Here is a 19,954-nt window from a genome sequence, read left to right as displayed (position 1 = left end):
AGAATGCCTAGTAGTTCACAGACAAATTATAGCTTCTGGTATAAGAGAAAAGGAGAAAGGAGTAAAGATAGGAGATTGGTCCCTTAAGGTCTTTTGTTGTTGTTGTGATTGTGGTTGTGGTTTGTGGGCAGGCAACGGGAATTGAACCTGGGTCTCCAACATGGCAGGCAATTATTCTGCCACTGAGCCACCACTGTACTGCCCTGTTGTTGTTTTTATAACCTGACTGAAAAATAGTAGCAAACAACTCCTGCAAAGCTAGAATTGTAATACAGGTACTACATGACAAAAGGGCAGTCATGAAATAGCTTCTATTTTATTTTCTTTTAAGAGCCAGGGAACACATTGGCAATTTGGTCCTGACTCCTAAAATCATTTGACTTCACCACTACACTGACAACATGGAAGATTCTAAGAAGTGATGTGTAAAAGGACAGATACTCTCGATCCTATAGATAAACCTGAGTCCCTCCAAAGCCAGCCAGATTCAGAGAGGACAAAAAGAACTAACCTACCTCACTGTATTGCTTGCTAACAAGGTTCAATGTGGTTCCATTATACAGTAAAGTCATTTACCAAACATGATATTTTTGCAATGCTAATTTTTTTTAAAAAGCATGTAAAAATTATACTTTTGCACATATACACACTGCACTTTTACAGTTCAAATGACAAACTAATTAGTTGAGTTTAAGAAATCTTTAGGGTCTTTTGTATTGTTTCTCCTTTAAGATTCTTTTTCACTCTTTTGGCTCTTTCCTTAACCTGGCATCAGTCTCTCACAACATTTACTAAATCAAGGAAATATTCATTTACCCCCAGTAAATGCAAGCCATTCAGGTAACTCTGTAGAGAAAGGTTTTTGAAAGGTCTGGTCTAAATGAAGGCCGTAGAATGGGTCTACATACACAGCTGGCAGGGAGGAAAGGAGCATGATAAGTATCAAGAACACAGGGAGCAGCCTTCCTGAGCGGGGTAAGTAAGCACACCAAGATAGTCCAGTGCCATCCATAAAAAACCTGGTCTAAACCCCCTCTGCACCCAGCAAGGCAAATCACCCTGGTTCTCAAAGCAAGTTAACTGTTTCAGACTGTTTCAGAAATCGATGGAGGAGGGTCACTTTGAACAGTGGTGGTTCAATATTTGGAAGAAGTTATTTAAACTCTTATAAAGAGAATTTTTAAGGTGTCAGCAGCCTCCCTGGAAAACTCAGGAAAACCAACAAAGAGAGGATGACTTTCATCTTTTCATAAAGTTCTTCTCCAGAGCTACTGAGGTTCTCTGTAGAGAGTAGATATTCCGCTTTACCCGATCCTCCAGGGAGGAAGTAGATGCACTCTCTAGTTTCATACGGCTAGGAAGACAAGACAGGCAAATGTAAGTTAAAACTTTTGTTTTCAATTGGTCAACTATCTTACAGAATCGTAAGAAACGGTTTGCTAGCCATAAAGCTGCTACAGAAACACACTCTCTTTTAAGCCCATATAGGTAAATTTTGAGTCATTTAGAATCAAATTTCTTAAAACCAATGTCCATAAAGGGAAAGTATCTGTTTTTAGAGAATAAGTCAAAAGACTTCCTGAGCCATTTATTATTAATTTAAAGTAAGGCCAAGGAGTTTCAGTGATTTAGAAAAATCCCAATGCACTTCTCTCCTTGAATCAAAAACATCCCAATATCTGGCGAAGCCAGGAGTAGTAGCAAAAACAGTCTGGACGCTGAGCTGAGCGCTGAAATGAATACTGTCTCTGCACAGGCATCAAAAAACCCAGAACACAGTAAACCAGCTGCCACACTGCCTCCTTGAGATGGTCCCTGTGAAAATCCCCGGACAGTAGGCAGAGGCACTTACTGAATAAACTTCCCATCCCGGGAGTCCAGCTTTTCCAGTCTCTGCTCCCATTCATCATCCTTCGCATGCCTCTTGAGGATGTTCAACCTCTCCTCCTCCCGCCACTTGGCATTTTCCATCATCTCTTGCCGTTTTTGCTCTAGTTCCTCTGCGGTGAGTTTTCTGTTGAGCACAAAAACCACTCTATCAGGTCTATTTCTCTCCCAGAAAAAAAAAGGAAAAAAGAAAAAGAAATAGCACAGACAAAACAGAAATCAGGTAGAACTCCTGGCTCTCAAGTTCACTGCTCTTTCTAAGGAAATGCTCAGCCTACGGCCCCAGCATGAGTTTCTTGTCTTCCTATCATCTTGGTCAGGTGGTTTCATCCAAATTTCAAAGACTTTTAGTGGAGTCCATGATCTCATTAATATCTGGAATGTTTATTCTGAAACGTTTAATATAGACTAAATTGATAACTAACCAAGAACCTAAATCTCTAGCAATTACATTCCAACTGTTTGTTCAACAACTTACAGAAGATAAGAGAACCAAATTATCCATGTGACTGCTGATATATATCCATTGAACATACTTAGAAATTCATGGACACAGACCTTGAGACACTTTAGGACCAAGCCTAAGGTGAATGCCTCAAAGTAGCAGCTAGGTCTTCTGCCCTAGCACTCACCCCAAATGAAGTTAGAGCATGAAAAGGAGATGATGAATCAGCTCAATTACTATTTAACAATGTCAGAGATTGAACTGTTTCCCCCCAAAAGATATGTTGAAGTCTTAACCCCCCGGTCCCATGAATGTGACCTTATTTGGAAATAGGGTCTCTGAAGACATGTTTAGTTAAAATAAGCCAAACTGGATTAAGGTGACTGCTAATCCCTTATAAGAGTTAACGTGGACACAGACAGATACTCCTTCACAGTGAAGGCCATGTGAAGATGGAGGAAGCAGAAATTGCTGTGATGCATCTCCAAGCCAAAAAACTTCAAAGGCTGCTGGCAAAACACCAGAAGATACTAGAAGCAAGGAAGGATTCACCTCTATAGGTATCAGATGGGGAATGGCCCTTCTAACCCCTTGATTTAAGATTTCTAGCCTCCAGAACTGTGAGACAATAAATTTCTGTTTTTTTAAACCATACAGTTTGTGGTACTTTGTTACGGCAATGCTAGGAAACTATGATAGACATACAAAGCCACTGTTTCTCAAATGTAATACAGAGCTCTTCTTTAAAAAGAAACGCAATTAATACAGGCCCATAAAGGATTGGGAGTTCCATTTTGAGAAACAAACTTAAGATACTAAAACTTGATATCTAGTTATCCATAGTGATATGACTAGCTCCTTTTCAAAAACTCCACAAAATAAAATAAAAAACCACAAGAGAATGGGAAAGGAGACAACAATGGATGAGATGTCGACAAACTGTTAGAATATAGAAGTGGATGAAGAGTGGTAACTATAACAGATTGAAGGAAAGTGAATTCTAAGTGCCCGATACTGATGAGAACATAAGCAGATTCATACTGCAAAATCCAGGGAAGGCTCAGGGACTGGAGGCACCTGCATACTACAGAAGAGAATGGTAAAAATTAGGGCTGAAAATAAAGTTTAAAGTCTATATAAGTTGCAATTAAGACACCCTTGAGTCCTCATTCCCAACTTAGAGGCCAGATGAACTACTCTCCCCAAAGTCTACAGAAGCATGCAGACAGGGGATGAAGTAGAAGTCCACATACACAACACTAAGACCAAGCCTCCACTGGGATCTATGCTGCCTTCCAGAGTGCCAGCAACCAGATTTATAGCTCTTGGTCAGGCAACAAGGGGATTTTTCTCTGGAGAAACTGAATTGCCCCTGACAAGAGAACTAAAGACACTAACAGTAGAGTGTCTCTCACCTAAAAAGCCAGTTCCCACCAAATCACACACCAGTAGACGCACTCTGCCCTTACAGACAGTGCTTTCAGCTTTTTAGAGCCTAACTCTTAAAATATGAATAGACAAATAAATATATCAGACATTTCAGGAAAGCCCCCAACATGAACGATGGCCTAAAATAAATGGAAAAGGAAACTTAAAAGCTTTAAGACAAGGCACAGAACACCACAAAACTTAAAAAAAAAATCTCACTCAGAAATAAAAAATGAAATTACATCATTGAAATAAAAATAGGAGGCTTCTGCTTTCTACTTGATATTTTGAGAACATTCACAGTTTTGACAGCTGATCAAATGTTATCTAAGTTAGTGTTTAATACTGAGAATTTAAGAACTTTGCTTTATGAATATGTAGATTTTTTTCCTTGTTGCCTTAATTTTAAATTGGTTTATGAAACTTACTGTGCAAACACAGGCTTTACAATGATTATATGGACACTTTGTTTAAATATGTCTATGGCATATCTGTCTGTGTCCACGTTAACTCCTCTTATAAGGGATTAGCAGTCACCTTAATAGAGGCCCATAAAGGACTGGGAGTTCCATTTTGAGAAACAAACTTAAGATACTAAAACTTGATATCTAGTTATCCATAGTGATATGACTAGCTCCTTTTCAAAAACTGGACATATTTAAAATGGTGGTGCAGTGGCCGAGTTCTCACCTGCCATGCCAGAGACCCAGGTTCGATTCCCAGTGACTGCCCATGCAAAAAAAAATAGCCTATGGTTTCGCTAACTAAGATATCCATTGTCAATGGTTCTAAATGTATTTTTTGTTGTTAAAAAGAAAAAAAAGAATAGGAGGCTTCTAAAAAGGAACAATTGGATAGCATGAAAGAGGTCTTGGAAATTAGGGAGAATAAAGAAATTGTCAAAGAAATAACACAAGAAAATGTCCCAGAATTATCAAATTGAAAGAAGCAAATACTGACCCTAGAAAAAAATTTTAATGACACAACAAAGGAACTATAACTTAAGTATTTTGCTTGGTTTAGCAGTAAACAGTATTAGTGAACAATAATTACAGAGTTATAATAACATGAACCCACATACTGATTAAACCAAAAGTTGTTATATAAATACAATGGAAGATGGGGACAGAAGCAGCTAGGAACAAGGAGTACATAAGAGCTCATTTATTCTAAGACCTCACTTACTATAACAGTAAGAAAAGATGTAATATCTAAAACTGGTAAATTAAGAAACAGCAAGGTATGCCTTTTTTTTTTTTAATTAACGGAAAAAAAGAAATTAACCCAACATTTAGAAATCATACCATTCTACATATGCAATCAGTAATTCTTAACATCATCACATACATGCATGATCATCGTCTTAGTACATTTGCATCGGTTTAGAAGAACTAGCAACACAACAGAAAAAGATATAGAATGTTAATATAGAGAAAAAAAATAAAAGTAATAATAATAGTAAAAAAAAATAAAACCTATAGCTCAGATGCAGCTTCATTCAGTGTTTTAATATGATTACTTTACAATTAGGTATTATTGTGCTGTCCATTTTTGAGTTTTTGTATCTAGTCCTGTTGCACAGTCTGTATCCCTTCAGCTCCAATTACCCATTATCTTACCCTGTTTCTAACTCCTGCTGGACTCTGTTACCAATGACATATTCCAAGTTTATTCTCGAATGTCGGTTCACATCAGTGGGACCATACAGTATTTGTCCTTTAGTTTTTGGCTAGACTCACTCAGCATAATGTTCTCTAGGTCCATCCATGTTATTACATGCTTCATAAGTTTATCCTGTCTTAACGCTGCATAATATTCCATCGTATGTATATACCACAGTTTGTTTAGCCACTCTTCTGTTGATGGACATTTTGGCTGTTTCCATCTCTTTGCAATTGTAAATAACGCTGCTATAAACATTGGTGTGCAAATGTCCGTTTGTGTCTTTGCCCTTAAGTCCTTTGAGTAGATACCCAGCAACGGTATTGCTGGGTCGTATGGCAATTCTATATTCAGCTTTTTGAGGAACCGCCAAACAAGGTATGCCTTTTATAAATAGATAAAAGAAACAGCTCAAAAAGCTGGAAGTGGTTACCTTTGGGTAGCATTACTGGAACTAGGGTTGGGCAGAGCAAGTAACTGCTGTTTTTTGTTATAAGACTTTTGATACTGACTTTTTAAAATATGTTTTATTTTGATAAAAAAATTTTAGAGAAAAAATAGTCCATGAAAATAGCTTCAACTTACTGCAAAAAAGAAACTTGATCTTTCAACTGGTAAGAAAGTTGTTTTAGATCACCAATGAAAAAAAAAACACGAAAAATTTAAATTCTCCTGGGACTCTTTTAAGTCCCTTGAGAAAACATCCAGAGACTCTCAGTCTGAGAAACTCTTTTCTCTTTTTGTCTTAATTTGACAATCCCTTAGTTACATAAAATATCCTCAACTACCTGGAACAACCGAACAAAACTGACCTTTAAACAGACAAAGAGATATCCCAAAATCTATGCATTAAAGTTCCTGTATTTTTACTCATGGAAGGGAGGAGTCTGGAGGTCTCACACTCCTTTTAAATCACAAAATTCAAAAAGAATTCTAAGGGAAATAAGGAAGATGACAAAGAAAGACAAAATCAAATGGTGGAAAATGACAAAGGCAGAAAAACCACAAACATAAAGCAGGATCTGAGAAGGCACAGTCATTAACTAACCAAAAGCCTTAACATGGACATGTGAAAACACACACACACACACACAAACTCATAAGCATCTCTAAGGGTAGCAAGAATTAATGCACTCCAAGTCACCAATAAAAGATTAAAATTATGCTCAATATACTCTGGGAAGGCAGAGAAATATGTAACTTATTTTGGAAAATTACCAATCAAAATCATTAAACCTTTTTAGAAAGTTTCTGTTGTCTGGTAACTTAGTGAATCACATAATTTAGAGTTAAAACAGACATTAGGGGGTCCATCTATCTTCTAACAACATAATGAATGAAAAAGAGGTTGTTGTAGACAGCAGTGGTTCTCAGCACTGGCTGCACGGTGGAAAAAGTGTGGAGCTTAAAAAGTACTGATGCCTGGGTCCGCTCCCAGAGATTCTGATATAAATAGCCTAGGGCACAGAGGTACTGGTTTTTGCTTTTGTTTTTAAGCATCCCAGGTAATTCTAAAAGACAGCCGATTTGTTGGGAAACACTGGTCTATACCATCCTAGCAGGCAGTAAAAGGAAGTTCAACAAAAGTTGCCCACCTCATCTAAACTTTCCTAAGGCAACCAAGACTCTCGGGGACAGGTTTTCATAGGTACAACCAACTCTCCTAAGGTCCCAGGGCTGTGTGTCCCTGTGCTGTCTGATCTACTCCATACCCAACTCAAACAAGTCTGCTTTAGGATGTCTATCCTCGAGGGAACATTCTGCTTTCTTTTCAGCTGATACCTCAAGAAATACTCTCTTAAGAAAAGCTTCTCTGTGGAAATCTCTATGTGAACTAACATGTTTATAGATGCTGAAGACTGTTAAGTCAAAACTATTTATTTTGTCCTTATAGTGTACCTAGCACAGTGCTAGGGTCAGGCCATTAAACAATGTTGATGTTATTCATAAAAAACAAAAGTGTAAACAATGCAAGTGTCCATCAACAAATGAATGGACAAACAAAATGTGGCATAAACATACAATAGAAGTTTATCCAACTGTAAGAAAGAATGAAGCCCTGATACATGCTGTAACATGGAATCATCTTAAAAACATTATGCTCAGTGAAATAGCAAGACACATAAGGACAAATATTGTATGATGTCACTTATAAAGGAGCTTTAGAAATAGCAAATTTGCAGAGAGAGAAGTAGATTAAAGATTACCAAGGTATAGGAGGAGGGGGAAAGGAGGTGTGTATGTTTTGTGGATATGAAGTTGTGTAAATAAAATTAATAAAAACATAAGAGGTCACAAGATGAGTAAAGGCTGCTTTGGCAAAGAGATGATATAAATTATCTACCTGCCTTGGTAGATAAGCCACTTCTAGAGTCAGGTCTAAAGTCTGAAGTTAATCTAGCAGGCTTTTGACTTACCTGGTATATCCAGGAGCATGTCGCCTTTGATAGACCTCTTTTTTAGGTGATGGACTCTTAGTTTGTCCTCTCTCTCCCCTATTTAACTTAGAGTTGTGCCTGTAATGGACAGAGGGCAAAGGGGAAAAAAGCCTTTTCATACAGGAGCTTATTAACACATCCCTCAAACACTACAAAAAGCTAAGTTTTAAAACTCTAAAACAAAGTGAAGAGAATAAGGAAGAACAAGAACAAAAACATAGGGATACATAAGAATTTCATATAAAACAAACCTAAGAAATTCTATTGTACAAAACACAGTTACCTGAGCTTTACATTGAGGTGAAGAGAAAAATGATATAAATTAAGTAACAAATCAAAGACATTTGGGAAAGTTGATAAATGGACATCACCAGAAGTAAATGCCTGCTGTGACCAGGCCCCCACATTCACAGGTTATTTCCCACACTCACGGTCTGCTGGGCCTTGGGGACCGTGACCTTCTGCTGAGGGACTGAGACCTCCTCTCCCAGGACCCTGCTTCCCTGGTGCTTTTCTTGCTGGAATGTCTGGGGGGTGAGTGGGAGGAACTTCTGGACCTGGAATGGTTCCTCAACCTGTGCACTCCCTTCTGCTCGGCCAGAAGAGGACGCTGCAGTCCTCTGCTGTGGTCGGAGTCCCTGACCTGTATCAGTAAGGAAAGGAAGAAGAGCTATTCATCAGAAAACCTAGCAGTTCAGGAGAGAATTGAGAGAAACAAGGAAATAAATGAGCATCAAGACTCTATAAGGACCCAGGCACACCAGTCTCATCACATGGAGTTATCACAGAGAACCATACCAACTGGGCAACGTCAGTTTCAGAACCCCCTAAAAGAATGCACCCACCAAGCCACCCAAATCGGCTTCCTAGCCTGGCATTTCATTTACACCCTAAAGACAAGCGAGATAGACAAGTATGGGGGACAAGATCTAAAACAAAGAATACCAAGGGGACCAAAAAAAAAAAAAAAGAATACAGAGGGTTTACATCTGCCAAACTTGCACACTTAAAATGTGAGTATTTTATATAAATTATTTGAGCATTATATAAGTTCTTTGCAGAGGAACAGGCAGAATGTCTGGCACAGAGCAGTAGCAGTTTAGTTGTTCAGCCCAGAAGGCCTTCAGTTATGATAAGAAGCCGAGGGATAAGGAATGAGTCTATTCCCCAGTTATCCCATCCCTTAGTGCCCAAATTCCCTGCCATCAGCATGATGCCTGGTTGGCTATTAAATGCTCTCTATTCAAAAATAGTGTCATTTTTGAATATGACACACATTCCATAGTCCCACAGTGACTCCCTTTGGGAAGCCCACATCCTTACCTGTAAGCCATATCCAGGAACTCTGGATAAAACAGAAGAATTCGCCATGCGCTTTTGAGATCTAAGAGATTGAAACGCACACACACACTCATTGAAAAAGAAACTGCATAAAAGTTCAGTTTAAATCTCTTGTGCTGAAACACACTTCCTGCTTCAAAGGTGACCTTTCAGCTATTACTTGGGAGTGCATTTCTCTATTTGGACTGTCTTTGCCGGAAGATGCATCAGCAGTCATGTTTTTCCTGTGAAAAACTGTGGGCCCAGCTTCTCAGCTTCAACCCCCAACACATTCTCCTCTCACTTCAGCTGCTATTCAGGGGACAAAGAGTGATTCAGCAGCCAAGCTGACTGCCCCCACAAGGGAGACAGACAGAATGGGCCCAAATAGGTCCACTAAGTCATTTTTTTACCCACTTCAGTCTTGGAGGAATCACAAGCTGAGATGAAATAGAATCACACCCAGGGTGTCTGACCTAAGACCTACTCGGCTGAAGTCAGCTCTGTTAGGGTCTCTCTCCAGTAGCATGTCAAGAGACTCACACACGTTTAAACATTTGCAAGGAACTCCAGGGCTAGATGGTCAACTCTGTGGGGACAGGGCCCACCTCCGAGTGTTCGTCACTGAAACCCCAGCAACTAGCAGTTCTGGGCATAGGGCAGGTTTTCAGTTAATAACTGTAGAGTGAACAAGTGAATGAGTGAGTGAATCAATGATGGGGGGGCCCACCTCCACACGCTCACCTCCCCCGGCTACGCTCATCCTCACTGCTGGAACGCTCACTACTTGAGCTTCGGTGCTTGTGCTTCTTGTGCTTCTTTTTCTTCTCCTTCTTTTTCTTCTTCTCCTTTTTGTCCAGACTCATCTGCAACTAGAAAATGCCAAGAACATACCAACTAAGATTCCTGAGACCCCAGTCAGTCCTCTGAGGAGAGTGTGTCATGCACAAATTGCCTGGCTACATGCCTCTGGGTCTAGTGGAGTCCAGGACATTATCAGGGGCTTCCTGTTTACAAAGGAGTGGCTCTCAACCCTGGTTGTGCACAAACCCATTTTAGCCTACTGAACAGAAACTCTGGAGGGTGGGGCTAGGAATTTGTATATTTAAACGTCCCCAGAATACTGCCAAGAAATTCCCACCCTATGTCAAAAGAACACCAACTCCACATGAAAACTAAATATAATGCGGTAGCCTGAAATGGATCCTGAAACAGGAAAAGAAGACTAATGTGAAAGCTGATGAACTCCAAATAAAGTTAGGTGCTTAGTTACTAGTAATGTATAAATGTTGGTTTCTCGGTTTTTATAAATGCACCATGGTAATGTAAGACATCATTAGGGAAAACGGGGTGAGACACATAGGAACTTTCTGTATTATCTTTGCAACATTCCCTTAAATCTAAAATTATTCCAAAATTAAAAATTCACTTTAAATAAAAGTGAATCAGTGGCAAAAAAAGAAAATCACCATCTCCATTGAATCAAGGACTACAGGGTCAATCTTTAAATTTTCCTTACCAAATGACCCAAGAAACAATCTCATAATATGCCATGTGAATGATGAGGGGCCGCTGAAGCTTTAGACCACAACAAAGGACTCGCTGTGATATCCCCAACATAGTTTATGAGCATAGTTTCCACAAAGGCATATCCTATATGCCTCTTTTTCCAGAAAAATGCTATTATGTGCTGCTTTTATCAACCAAATGACATAAAAGGGGGAATCAAACCTAATTAAGATTGCATAAAATCACCAGGAGATCATCTCTAAAAGACAAAAATCAAAAAAGTCAATCTCTACCTAGAGGGACCAGACTCTCCAAGATTATAAATTAATTACATCCCCCTATCCTTTAATGTTGACACCTCAACTTGAAAAAGTCAAAAGGAACATTGCCGAAAGAGCCTACAGATTGGGAGATGGATCAAAGGGAGGTGGAGGTATAAAAGAGAAAACAGAATTTAAGAAATGAGTTCTGACTGCTTGATCATGATATTAATATTCCTTCTAGCCTCCAATGTTTTAGAGCAGCTAGAAGGAAAAATCTGAGTTGGTGGAATGGCAGCCCATGACGAACTCTTGATTTGTTCTGTAACTACTTGTTGAAGTGTGCTTTGAAAATTACTGCTTCTTTCTTTCTTTCCTTTGTATATATGTTATATTTTACAATAAAAAAAGGTTAAAAAAAAAAGCCATTCTGTTTACCTTTTGGAGGGTAAGAGTAAGTGAAGTTCTTATAGCTGAAAGCTATTCTTATTGCTTCTATGATGCACTACTTACCAATTCTTTGATTTTCTTCATTTTCACAGGATTATTCAATACCTCTCTTTTTTTCTCTTCCTCTTTCTTCCTAAAGAGAAGAAATTATAACAATCATGACCATTTCTTCTGCGAAGGTGATGAAGTCATTCTAATCTCCACGAGCCTATGTAGCAATCTTTATTCCAAATGCATGCAGACAGGTTCTTCATCAAGTTTTGCATGATGATGTAGAGGAAATCTTTCACACACCCACACAACACTGAATATTGTTACTTTAAGGAAGTACCCAAGGAATGTCAATACAACATTGTTTTATAGTAACAATGAAAATTTGGGAACAAGTTAGGGATTCAACAAAAGAGCATCAATAAAATAAATGGTGATATATCCATACAACACACATTAAAAATTGTTATACAAGCAAACTCACCCCCCTCTACCTGTCTACATGGGACATGACTCCCAGGGGTGTGGACCTTTCTGGCAACATGGGACAGAAATCCTAGAATGAGCTGAGACTCAGCATCAAGGGATTGAGAAAACCTTCTCAACCAAAAGGAGAGAGAGAGAAATGAGACAAAATAAAGTGCCAATGGCTGAGAGATTCCAAACAGAGTCAAGAGGTTATCTTGGAGGTTATTCTTATGCATTAAGTAGATATCACCTTGTTATCCAAGATGTAATGGAGAGGCTGGAGGGAACTGCCTGAAAATGTAGAGCTGTGTTCCAGTAGACATGTTTCTTGATGATGTTTATATAATGATATAGCTTTCACAATGTGACTGTGTGATTGTAAAAACCTTGTGTCTGATGCTCCTTTTATCTACCTTAACAACAGACGAGTAAAACATATGGAATAAAAAAAAATAATAGGGGGAACAAATGTTAAATTTAGATTGAAATGCTAGTGATCAAGAAAGGGAGGGGTAAGGGTATGGTATGTATGAATTTTTTTCAGTTGTCTTTTTATTTCTTTTTCTGAATTGATGCAAATATTCTAAGAAATGATCATGATGATGAATATGCAACTATGTGATGATATTGTGAATTACTGATTATATACATAGAATGGAATGATCAAAAGTTAAGAACGTTAGTGTTTGGTGTTTTTTTGTATTTTAAAAAAATTTAAAAATTAATAAAAAAGAATGTTTGCATTTGTTATTTTTTTAATTTAAAAATTAATTTAAAAATTAAAAAAATTATGTTATAGAAGCATATTTGTGACACAGATGTTCAAAATATGTGATTAGGTTAAAAAGGGGGGATTATAAAATAATATGCACAATATGATCCCATCTAGCACCTATACTCAAAAAGCAGCCCTCCTTTGAGATGTTATACATTCAGGTTTCAAGTAAGAGCCTACAGTTTTTTCTTAAAGGATTCTTTGGCAAAAATAAAATGGGGAAGTGGGGCCGTTCATCCACTTAGCCAACTCTATACATTCTCCAAATCTCCAAAAAAGCTGCCGGACTTTCTCACCTTGCTTCTGTGCCCTATTCTTGTTTAAGGGGTCAAAGGCAAATGAACAAATCTGGACTGGGATGGTACCTTTGTCGGTATCTTCCCAAATGACCTAGCTCCGATACTCTTAATGGAGCCTCCTCCCAACAACAGCAAGACAAAATGAGGACAAATCCTTTTGCATGGCAGATAAAAGCCTAGGGAAAACCAACTGTAAAGCAAGAGAATCAATGGCCCTAGCAATATCAAAGCATCTCCTTAACAAAACTCCCTTCCCAGTTCCTCATCAGTACCTGATGATAAAGAGTGGGTCCTCTCGGATTTTGCTGGCCATGTCAAGAAGGGAATTGGCACCTGATGGGGCAAAGATAGAGCCTGGGAGAAGTCCCGTCTCAGAAGAACAGCCTGCCTCTTTCTCCTCCATCTTCTCAAAAACATATTTGTCAATGGGGCGCCCCAGCAAGTACTCATCACGGTTTACCATCCCACCAGGACCCTGGTACATCCAGTCCAGTTTTTCTTCTTTTTTCCTGGTTTAAGGAAAAAAAAATACAGTTAAAGGAAATGAATACTCCCTGCAAACCTACAATGTAGACAGATAACCACACTAGTTAGACTAGAACTTAGTCTACAGTCACCGAGCATGGGCTACATGCCATTCTACAGAGGGCACACAGGAAGAAATAGAAAGCACTATTTCTTAGAGCTTACAATTCGATGTGGAGGTAAGTCTCATGCACATGAAGTAATTTCCGAGGAACAGTGTTCCCTAACCTCTGACACAGATATTCTGGATCCAAGAACAATTTTTGTCACCACATACACAGTTGTGTTTTCTGTGTGTTTTGGTATTAACTGTTACATTGGAGTCAGCGGTAACACTGCATTTGGAGGGAATAATGAGAAAGGACAAGAAATGACCTAATAGTAAATGATGCTTTGGAGCCAAAAAAGGGAGCCATATTACATCACAGTATCATGACAAATAAATACTTCTCTGTGGTTCTGAGAGGAAAAAGTCATGAGAAAATTGAATCTTCATACAATGGACAATAAGGCATGCTGAATTTCTAAGAGAATATGTCTGTGCTGGTTTGAAAGGATTACGTACCCTGGAAAAGCCATGTTTTACTCCTGAACCATCTCATGGAGGCAGCCATTTCTTTTAATCCCTATTCAGCACTGTAGGTTAGAAACTTGATTAGATTATCTCCACAGAGATGTGGCTCGCCCAATTGTGGGTATTAACCTTTGACTAGACTGAAATGTGACTCCACCCATTCCAGATGGGTCTTGATTAGTTTGCTGGAATTCTTTCAAACAGGAAGCATTTTAGAAACAGCCACTAAGTAGAGAGCCCATATAGCCAGAGACCTTTGGAAATGAAGAAGGAATACGCCCCCGGGGGAGCTTCATGAAACAGGAAGCCTGGAGAGAAAGCTAGCAGACATCGCCATGTGCCTTTCCAGTTGAGAGAGAAACCCTGAACTTCATCAGCCTTTCTTAAGTGATGGTAACCTCTTGCTGGTGCCTTAATTTAGACATTTTTATAGGCTTGCTTTCATTTAGACATTTTCACGACCTAACTGTAAACTTAATAAATTCCCCTTTTTAAAAGCCATTCCGTTTCTGGTACATCGCATTCCGGCAGCTTACAAACTAGAACAGTGTTGAAGCAAACAATACCATATTCATACTACAAGGAGCAATCTAATTTCAGCAAAACATTATTATCTATAACATTCAATTAAATGTTTTCAAATATTACATTTTTTGTTTCACTTGTACATTTGTTTTTGTTTTAAGGTTATTATAACAACCATAAGCATAAAGAATGTCTTCCTAGTTGTGTGTTTGGGCATTTTAATTAAAAATAGTTTAAATCAACACTGGAGGATACATAAACCTTTAGAATTTATTTTCCCTATTAAAATAATTTGTTTGGAGAATGATAGGGGGAGGAGGGGGAGGGGCACAAATGAAATCAGAAGGAAAGATGGACGATAAAGACTGAGCTGGTATAATCTAGGAATGCCTAGAGTGTACAAGGATAGTGATTAAATGTACAAATTAAAAAAATTTTTTGTATGAGGAAGAACAAAGGAATGTCAATATTGCAGAGTATTGAAATTAGATGGTAATTCATATTTTAAAACTTTAACTTACGTGTGAGACTAAAGCAAAAAATGTTTGTTTGGTATAAAATTTATATTTTGAAGACAGCATCTCCTTATATAACATATATGGACAGTTTAATTGAATACCATAAGTACATGGAACCTTGAGTAGGGTGATGCCCTGATAAATCCCAGAGTGATTTGATCAGTGAATAAAAAAGTATTTGCAAAGTCCCCTTGGGGGAAATGTGAGAAAGAGAGAAAATTCAACTTTCCCATATAGAGAAGAGCTGATATTCTTGCAAGTAGTGAGGACAACAAAATCAATAAACCAAACCCTCAATCTTCGTTTTTTTCATATGAAACATATCCCCGCAAAGGATAGGCTAAGCCTACTTAAAATTAGGCCTAAGAGTCACCCCCAAAGAACCTCTTTTGTTGCTCAGATGTGGGCTATCTCTCAGCCAACACAGCAAGCAAACTCACTACCCTCCCCCTCTCTATGTGGGACATAACTCCTAGAGGTGTGGACCTTCCTGGCAACGTCAGACAGAATCCTAGAATGAGCTGGGACTCAGCACCAAGGGATTGAGAAAACCTTCTCAACCAAAGGAGGAAGAGAGAAATGAGACAAAATAAAGTGTCAATGGCTGAGAGATTCCAAACAGAGTCAAGAGGTTATCCTGGAGGTTATTCTTACACATTAAATAGATATCAACTTTTTATTTAAGGTGTAACAGAGGCTGGAGGGAACTGCCTGAAAATGTAGAGCTGTGTTCTAGTAGCCACATTTCTTGAAGCTGACTATATAATGATGTAGCTTTTGCAATGTGACTGTGTGATTGTGAAAACCTGTGTCTGATGCTTCTTTCATCTACTTTATGGACAGATGAGTAAAACATATGGATTAAAAATAAATAATAAGGGGAACAAATGTTATATTTAAAAAAAAAAAATCAAGGGTTCACAAGATCTAAATCATCACATATCACAAAATGTGTCTACCTTATAAGCTGCCCAGTAATTAATTCAAAAGTGTGAAAGATCTTTAATTTATATTAAATTATGTAAAATTATTTAATATGGATCTGTATTTTTCAAAAAGTTTTAAAATGTCATTCTCTTATCCCATTATATTTATTATTAAATCCTAAATATATTGTGTTGTATTTAAGGTCTGAAACTCCATTTATTTTAAAACATTCCAAATTTCATACTTAAGTCAGAATCACCTTCTCCTCAATTCATTTTCCTGAAAGAATGTGGTTTTTTTTTTCCTCGCGAAGTTCCAAAATGCCATTTCCATGAACTGAAACAAAAAGTCTCACAAAAAACAAAACAAAATAACTGAATGTCACAAATCCTCTTGTCATGAAATTATGAAGGAAAAGCCCACATTTCCAGTGGGGGAGTGTCCCACACACCACCCTGGAGACTTGTTCTCAAGTCTTGTCGTTAACAAGGAGAATGCTAGTAGAGATTACTTCATCGAAATCTATCTGCAGCTTTGGCGTAATTCTGATTTAGGAGTGCACTGAGTATTTGATGCTTTTCATCTTCTCAGAATGCATTTATTCCCACCTCCTTTTACAAGATGGGGATTGTAATCCCTGTATTATACAAGAGGAAACTGAAGCAGGGTAAGACTGAGTGGGGTTGACCACAGATTTACTGACAAACACACCATCCAAATCTATATCTGATTTCTGGTTCCCACCTTTTTCCATGGGCCCTCTCTGATCCCCTGAAATGAGCCTGCAATACATCAACAAACACAAAGCAGGAAAGTGAGGCACCAACACAAACTGAGAGCAGGGGAGAAGAAGCCTGGGGTTTAAAGCATCCATCACCTACTTGGTTTGGCTACAGTAAGTCCTTTAATGTTATCTTATTGGATCTTCAACAAATTTAAGGAATTGGCTATTATCACACCCATACTCTACTGAGGTAAACAAGGCTCTCAGGTTTGCTCCAAGTTACACAGTTAGTAGGTGCAAAGCCAGGTAGAACCCAGTCAGCCTGAATCCAAAACTCATGCTCATAACCATTCAAGCTGCAAAGCAACAAACCAGATGATGTACCTGAGGGCCAGTCCTGCAATTCCCTACAGACCTGGACCACCCCAGCCCAAATCTCCCCACTGCTCCCTCAGCTCTTTGCTCACTTGATGGCCCCTACATCCTCCGCATAGCGCTGCATCTCTTCCCGGGCCCTCTCCTCTCGGAGCTCCCGCTGGAGCTCCTCAATCTTCTTCCGCTCAGCCTCATGCTTCTGCTCAGCCTTCCACACTTTTTCCACATTGCGAAGGGTCTGCGGGTGCCAGCTCTTCTTCAGATTCTGTGGCAAATGAAAGGAGGGAGAAAACAATTCAGGGAGTAGGTGGATGGTGAGTATAGCTGGCCCTACATCACCCACCCCACTAATTCTCATTTGTGCCAAGGCAGATGTGGAAAGGGCAATAAGTCTTTAACAATGACAAGCTTTGCAACCAATAACAGCCACACATCTGGGAAGCTTTTATTTCAGAAGATAAGGCTTAAGGATAGAACAGGCCTTTCCTGGTTTCCCTTTAAAAAGTTTTACCTTAAAGGCATATGAGTCTAACTTCCCTTAATAGGTTAAGGGCCTTGGAAGCCATGTTAGCAGGTTGGGCTTTATCCTATTGATAATACTAAATCAATATAGAAATACTAAAGAGTCATATGCAGGTGAGTAGCATGACTAGATATCATGTGAAGAATGAATTAGAGAGAGCTAGGATAGTAGACCAGCAAACCAGTTAAGATGTCTAAATAGATAAGGTACACAAGGTACCTGGCATGTGGAAGGTACTCAGTCAATGAGAGTTCCCTTATTCCTCTTTTCTGTCTCCCTCCTTGTCCTTTTCTTTCCTCTTGTCCAGTCTTTCCTTTCTTCTTTCCCTCTTCCCCCACCCCAGCTTTTGTCCTAACCCTCCTTTCCCTCTCTCTTTACTTTTTTCTAAATCTGGCAACTCTATGCTCAGGTTAACACTTTCTTAACTTGGGTTATGCCATCACTGATTAGATTAGAATAGTGGTTCTCAACTACGGGCAACTTTGGCTCCAGGGGACATGTGGCAATACTGGAGACACTTTTGGTTGTCACCGCAGGGGGAGGAGATGTATTGGCATCTAGTGGCTGGAGGCCTAGGGTGCTACTAAACATCCCATCACACACATACACAACAAACAATTATTCAGCCAAAATGTCAATAGTGCTAAGATTGAGAAACTCTGGGCTAGAGCTTTCTGGTCTCTAAATGCAGTTATCTGAAGAATACACTAAGTTAGACTAACTTGGTGGAGTCTTAAAATTCAGTTACTCAATAACACGTGCCAGAGTATAACAGAGCAGATTACAGGCAGATGGCTAAACTGATTATTTGCTGATTCAATTATCTCCACTTTCAAGAGGCTGGCATTTTCCTGACCTTGCTCCACACTCTTGTGGGTACCTTTACCCTATTTGGAGGCTTAGATCCCTACAAATGAACCATCTAGGTTAAGAGAAATTGCTATGTAACTTATACTAAGTACTAAGACTTCAGAAGTAAGCTCTTTCTCTACAGATTAAGATGCACCATTAAAGGACCGGCGGACAGGAAGAAGATCCCTACAGGCTTAAAATGAATCCCAGCACACGGCTCAGGGGGCAGGGAGCATGAGGCACAAAATACCCCTGCTACACTTCAGGACATGATTCTGAACCTCTCGCTGAGGAAGGGAGATATGTCCCAAGACAAGATATACCAAACAAGGCCTGCGTGACACATCCTCGAAATCTGCCTTCTTTCCTAGCAATAGTTCTAACCGTCCCTCTCCGAACTTCCAGCCACCAACACACAAACACCATCTGCCACCTTTCGTGACACACCTCATACACCTTCCCAAGTGTCAACCCGGTCCTTCCCAGGTCCTATCGCACCGTCCCCCTCTCAAGGGCTAGGGCCCTCTCGGCCTAAGAGCAACGCTGCGTTGCCATGGTTTCCCACCCCCGCCAATTTTCTTCTTAAGCCCCAGTCCGTCTCCGGCCTCAGTCCTCCTCCGCCCAGGCCCCCCCTTCTCTTACCAGGTCTCCGCCCCCCATGATAGTGGAGACGTTTCCTCACAACGCGAACGGGAAGAGTCAGGAAAGATCAAGAGAAAACGGAAAAAATTAGTTTATACGCAACCTCCCCGAGTCTCGGGGACCTACGATAGCTACTTTCACCATCCGATCTAGAGACGACTTCCGGGAAAGCGTCATACTACCGCGTCGTTGTCGTGGAACGATGACGCAAGGGTTTTCTGTCGCGTGATGTGACGTAGTTAACGTGCACTTTCGCAAAGTTAGACGCCTTGGTTTTGGCCGCTATGGGTTGTCGCTTTGCGTGGTGTTACTTTGCCTGATCTGGCATTGAAACTCCACGGTTCTGTTCAGCTACAGTTTGCCGTGAACCTCTTCCGCGATTTTGTCGTGATGGCGCACAATGGCGTCACTCTCGAAGCTTTACCTGGTATTTCCTGGGCTAGACCTCAGTGTGGACCAATTCAGGGCGCTTCCCCCAGGCCCGCCCCCCCCCCCCCCCCCACACACACACCGCTACGCGTTCACAACCCAGTTATCCAAAGTGGCTTTTCAAACCTCTACCCTCGGCCACCTGCCTTACTCCAAGCCTACGGAGATAAATAGAAGCCATCGGAACGAAATTTCATTGGCTTACCTGTGCCAAACCTGCAGAGTCTGCCAACTTCCCAATTTCCTTTCCCTTATGTTTATATGAAAGAGACATCTAAGGCCCAGCGGCTTTTAAAAAAAATTTATTAATTAAAAAAAATAAATGAACTAACACATCAACATACATAATCAGTAATTCATAATATCATCACTTAGTTGCATATTCATCATTTCTTAGAACATTTGCAT

The 19,954-nt window shown here is 39.6% G+C and overlaps 1 protein-coding gene across 2 annotated transcripts; it reads right to left on the bottom strand.

Moving 5' to 3' along the window:
* Positions 1 to 300: 300 nt before the first annotated feature.
* Positions 301 to 19,529, bottom strand: CWC25 (CWC25 spliceosome associated protein). Of its 2 annotated transcripts, none has more exons than XM_077164570.1 (10): positions 19,118 to 19,529; positions 17,193 to 17,365; positions 13,205 to 13,441; positions 11,463 to 11,532; positions 9,925 to 10,052; positions 9,184 to 9,244; positions 8,292 to 8,503; positions 7,840 to 7,938; positions 1,853 to 2,014; positions 301 to 1,354 (listed from the first exon to the last, which is right to left on the bottom strand). In XM_077164570.1, the coding sequence occupies exons 1-10, from the start codon at positions 19,133 to 19,135 to the stop codon at positions 1,240 to 1,242; spliced, it is 1,275 nt and encodes a 424-aa protein (XP_077020685.1). In that variant the 5' UTR covers positions 19,136 to 19,529; the 3' UTR covers positions 301 to 1,239. The 2 variants fall into 2 exon arrangements, with proteins under 2 accessions (XP_077020685.1, XP_077020686.1); XM_077164571.1 differs by lacking the exon at positions 19,118 to 19,529 and adding an exon at positions 18,923 to 19,023.
* Positions 19,530 to 19,954: the final 425 nt, after the last annotated feature.

The sequence above is a fragment of the Tamandua tetradactyla genome, chromosome 6 (assembly GCF_023851605.1).
Source record: "Tamandua tetradactyla isolate mTamTet1 chromosome 6, mTamTet1.pri, whole genome shotgun sequence".
NCBI lineage: Eukaryota > Metazoa > Chordata > Mammalia > Pilosa > Myrmecophagidae > Tamandua > Tamandua tetradactyla.
The sequence above is the reverse complement of the archived record's forward strand: the minus strand, read 5'-3'. Positions and strand labels throughout refer to the sequence as shown.

Coding starts and splice junctions, on each gene's coding strand:
- CWC25 (XM_077164570.1), bottom strand. Junction 9,245..9,924: donor GATGAGCGTAGCCGGGGGAG/GTGAGCGTGTGG, acceptor TCAATCTCTTAG/ATCTCAAAAGCGCATGGCGA. Junction 8,504..9,183: donor TTCCTGGATATGGCTTACAG/GTAAGGATGTGG, acceptor TTACTGATACAG/GTCAGGGACTCCGACCACAG.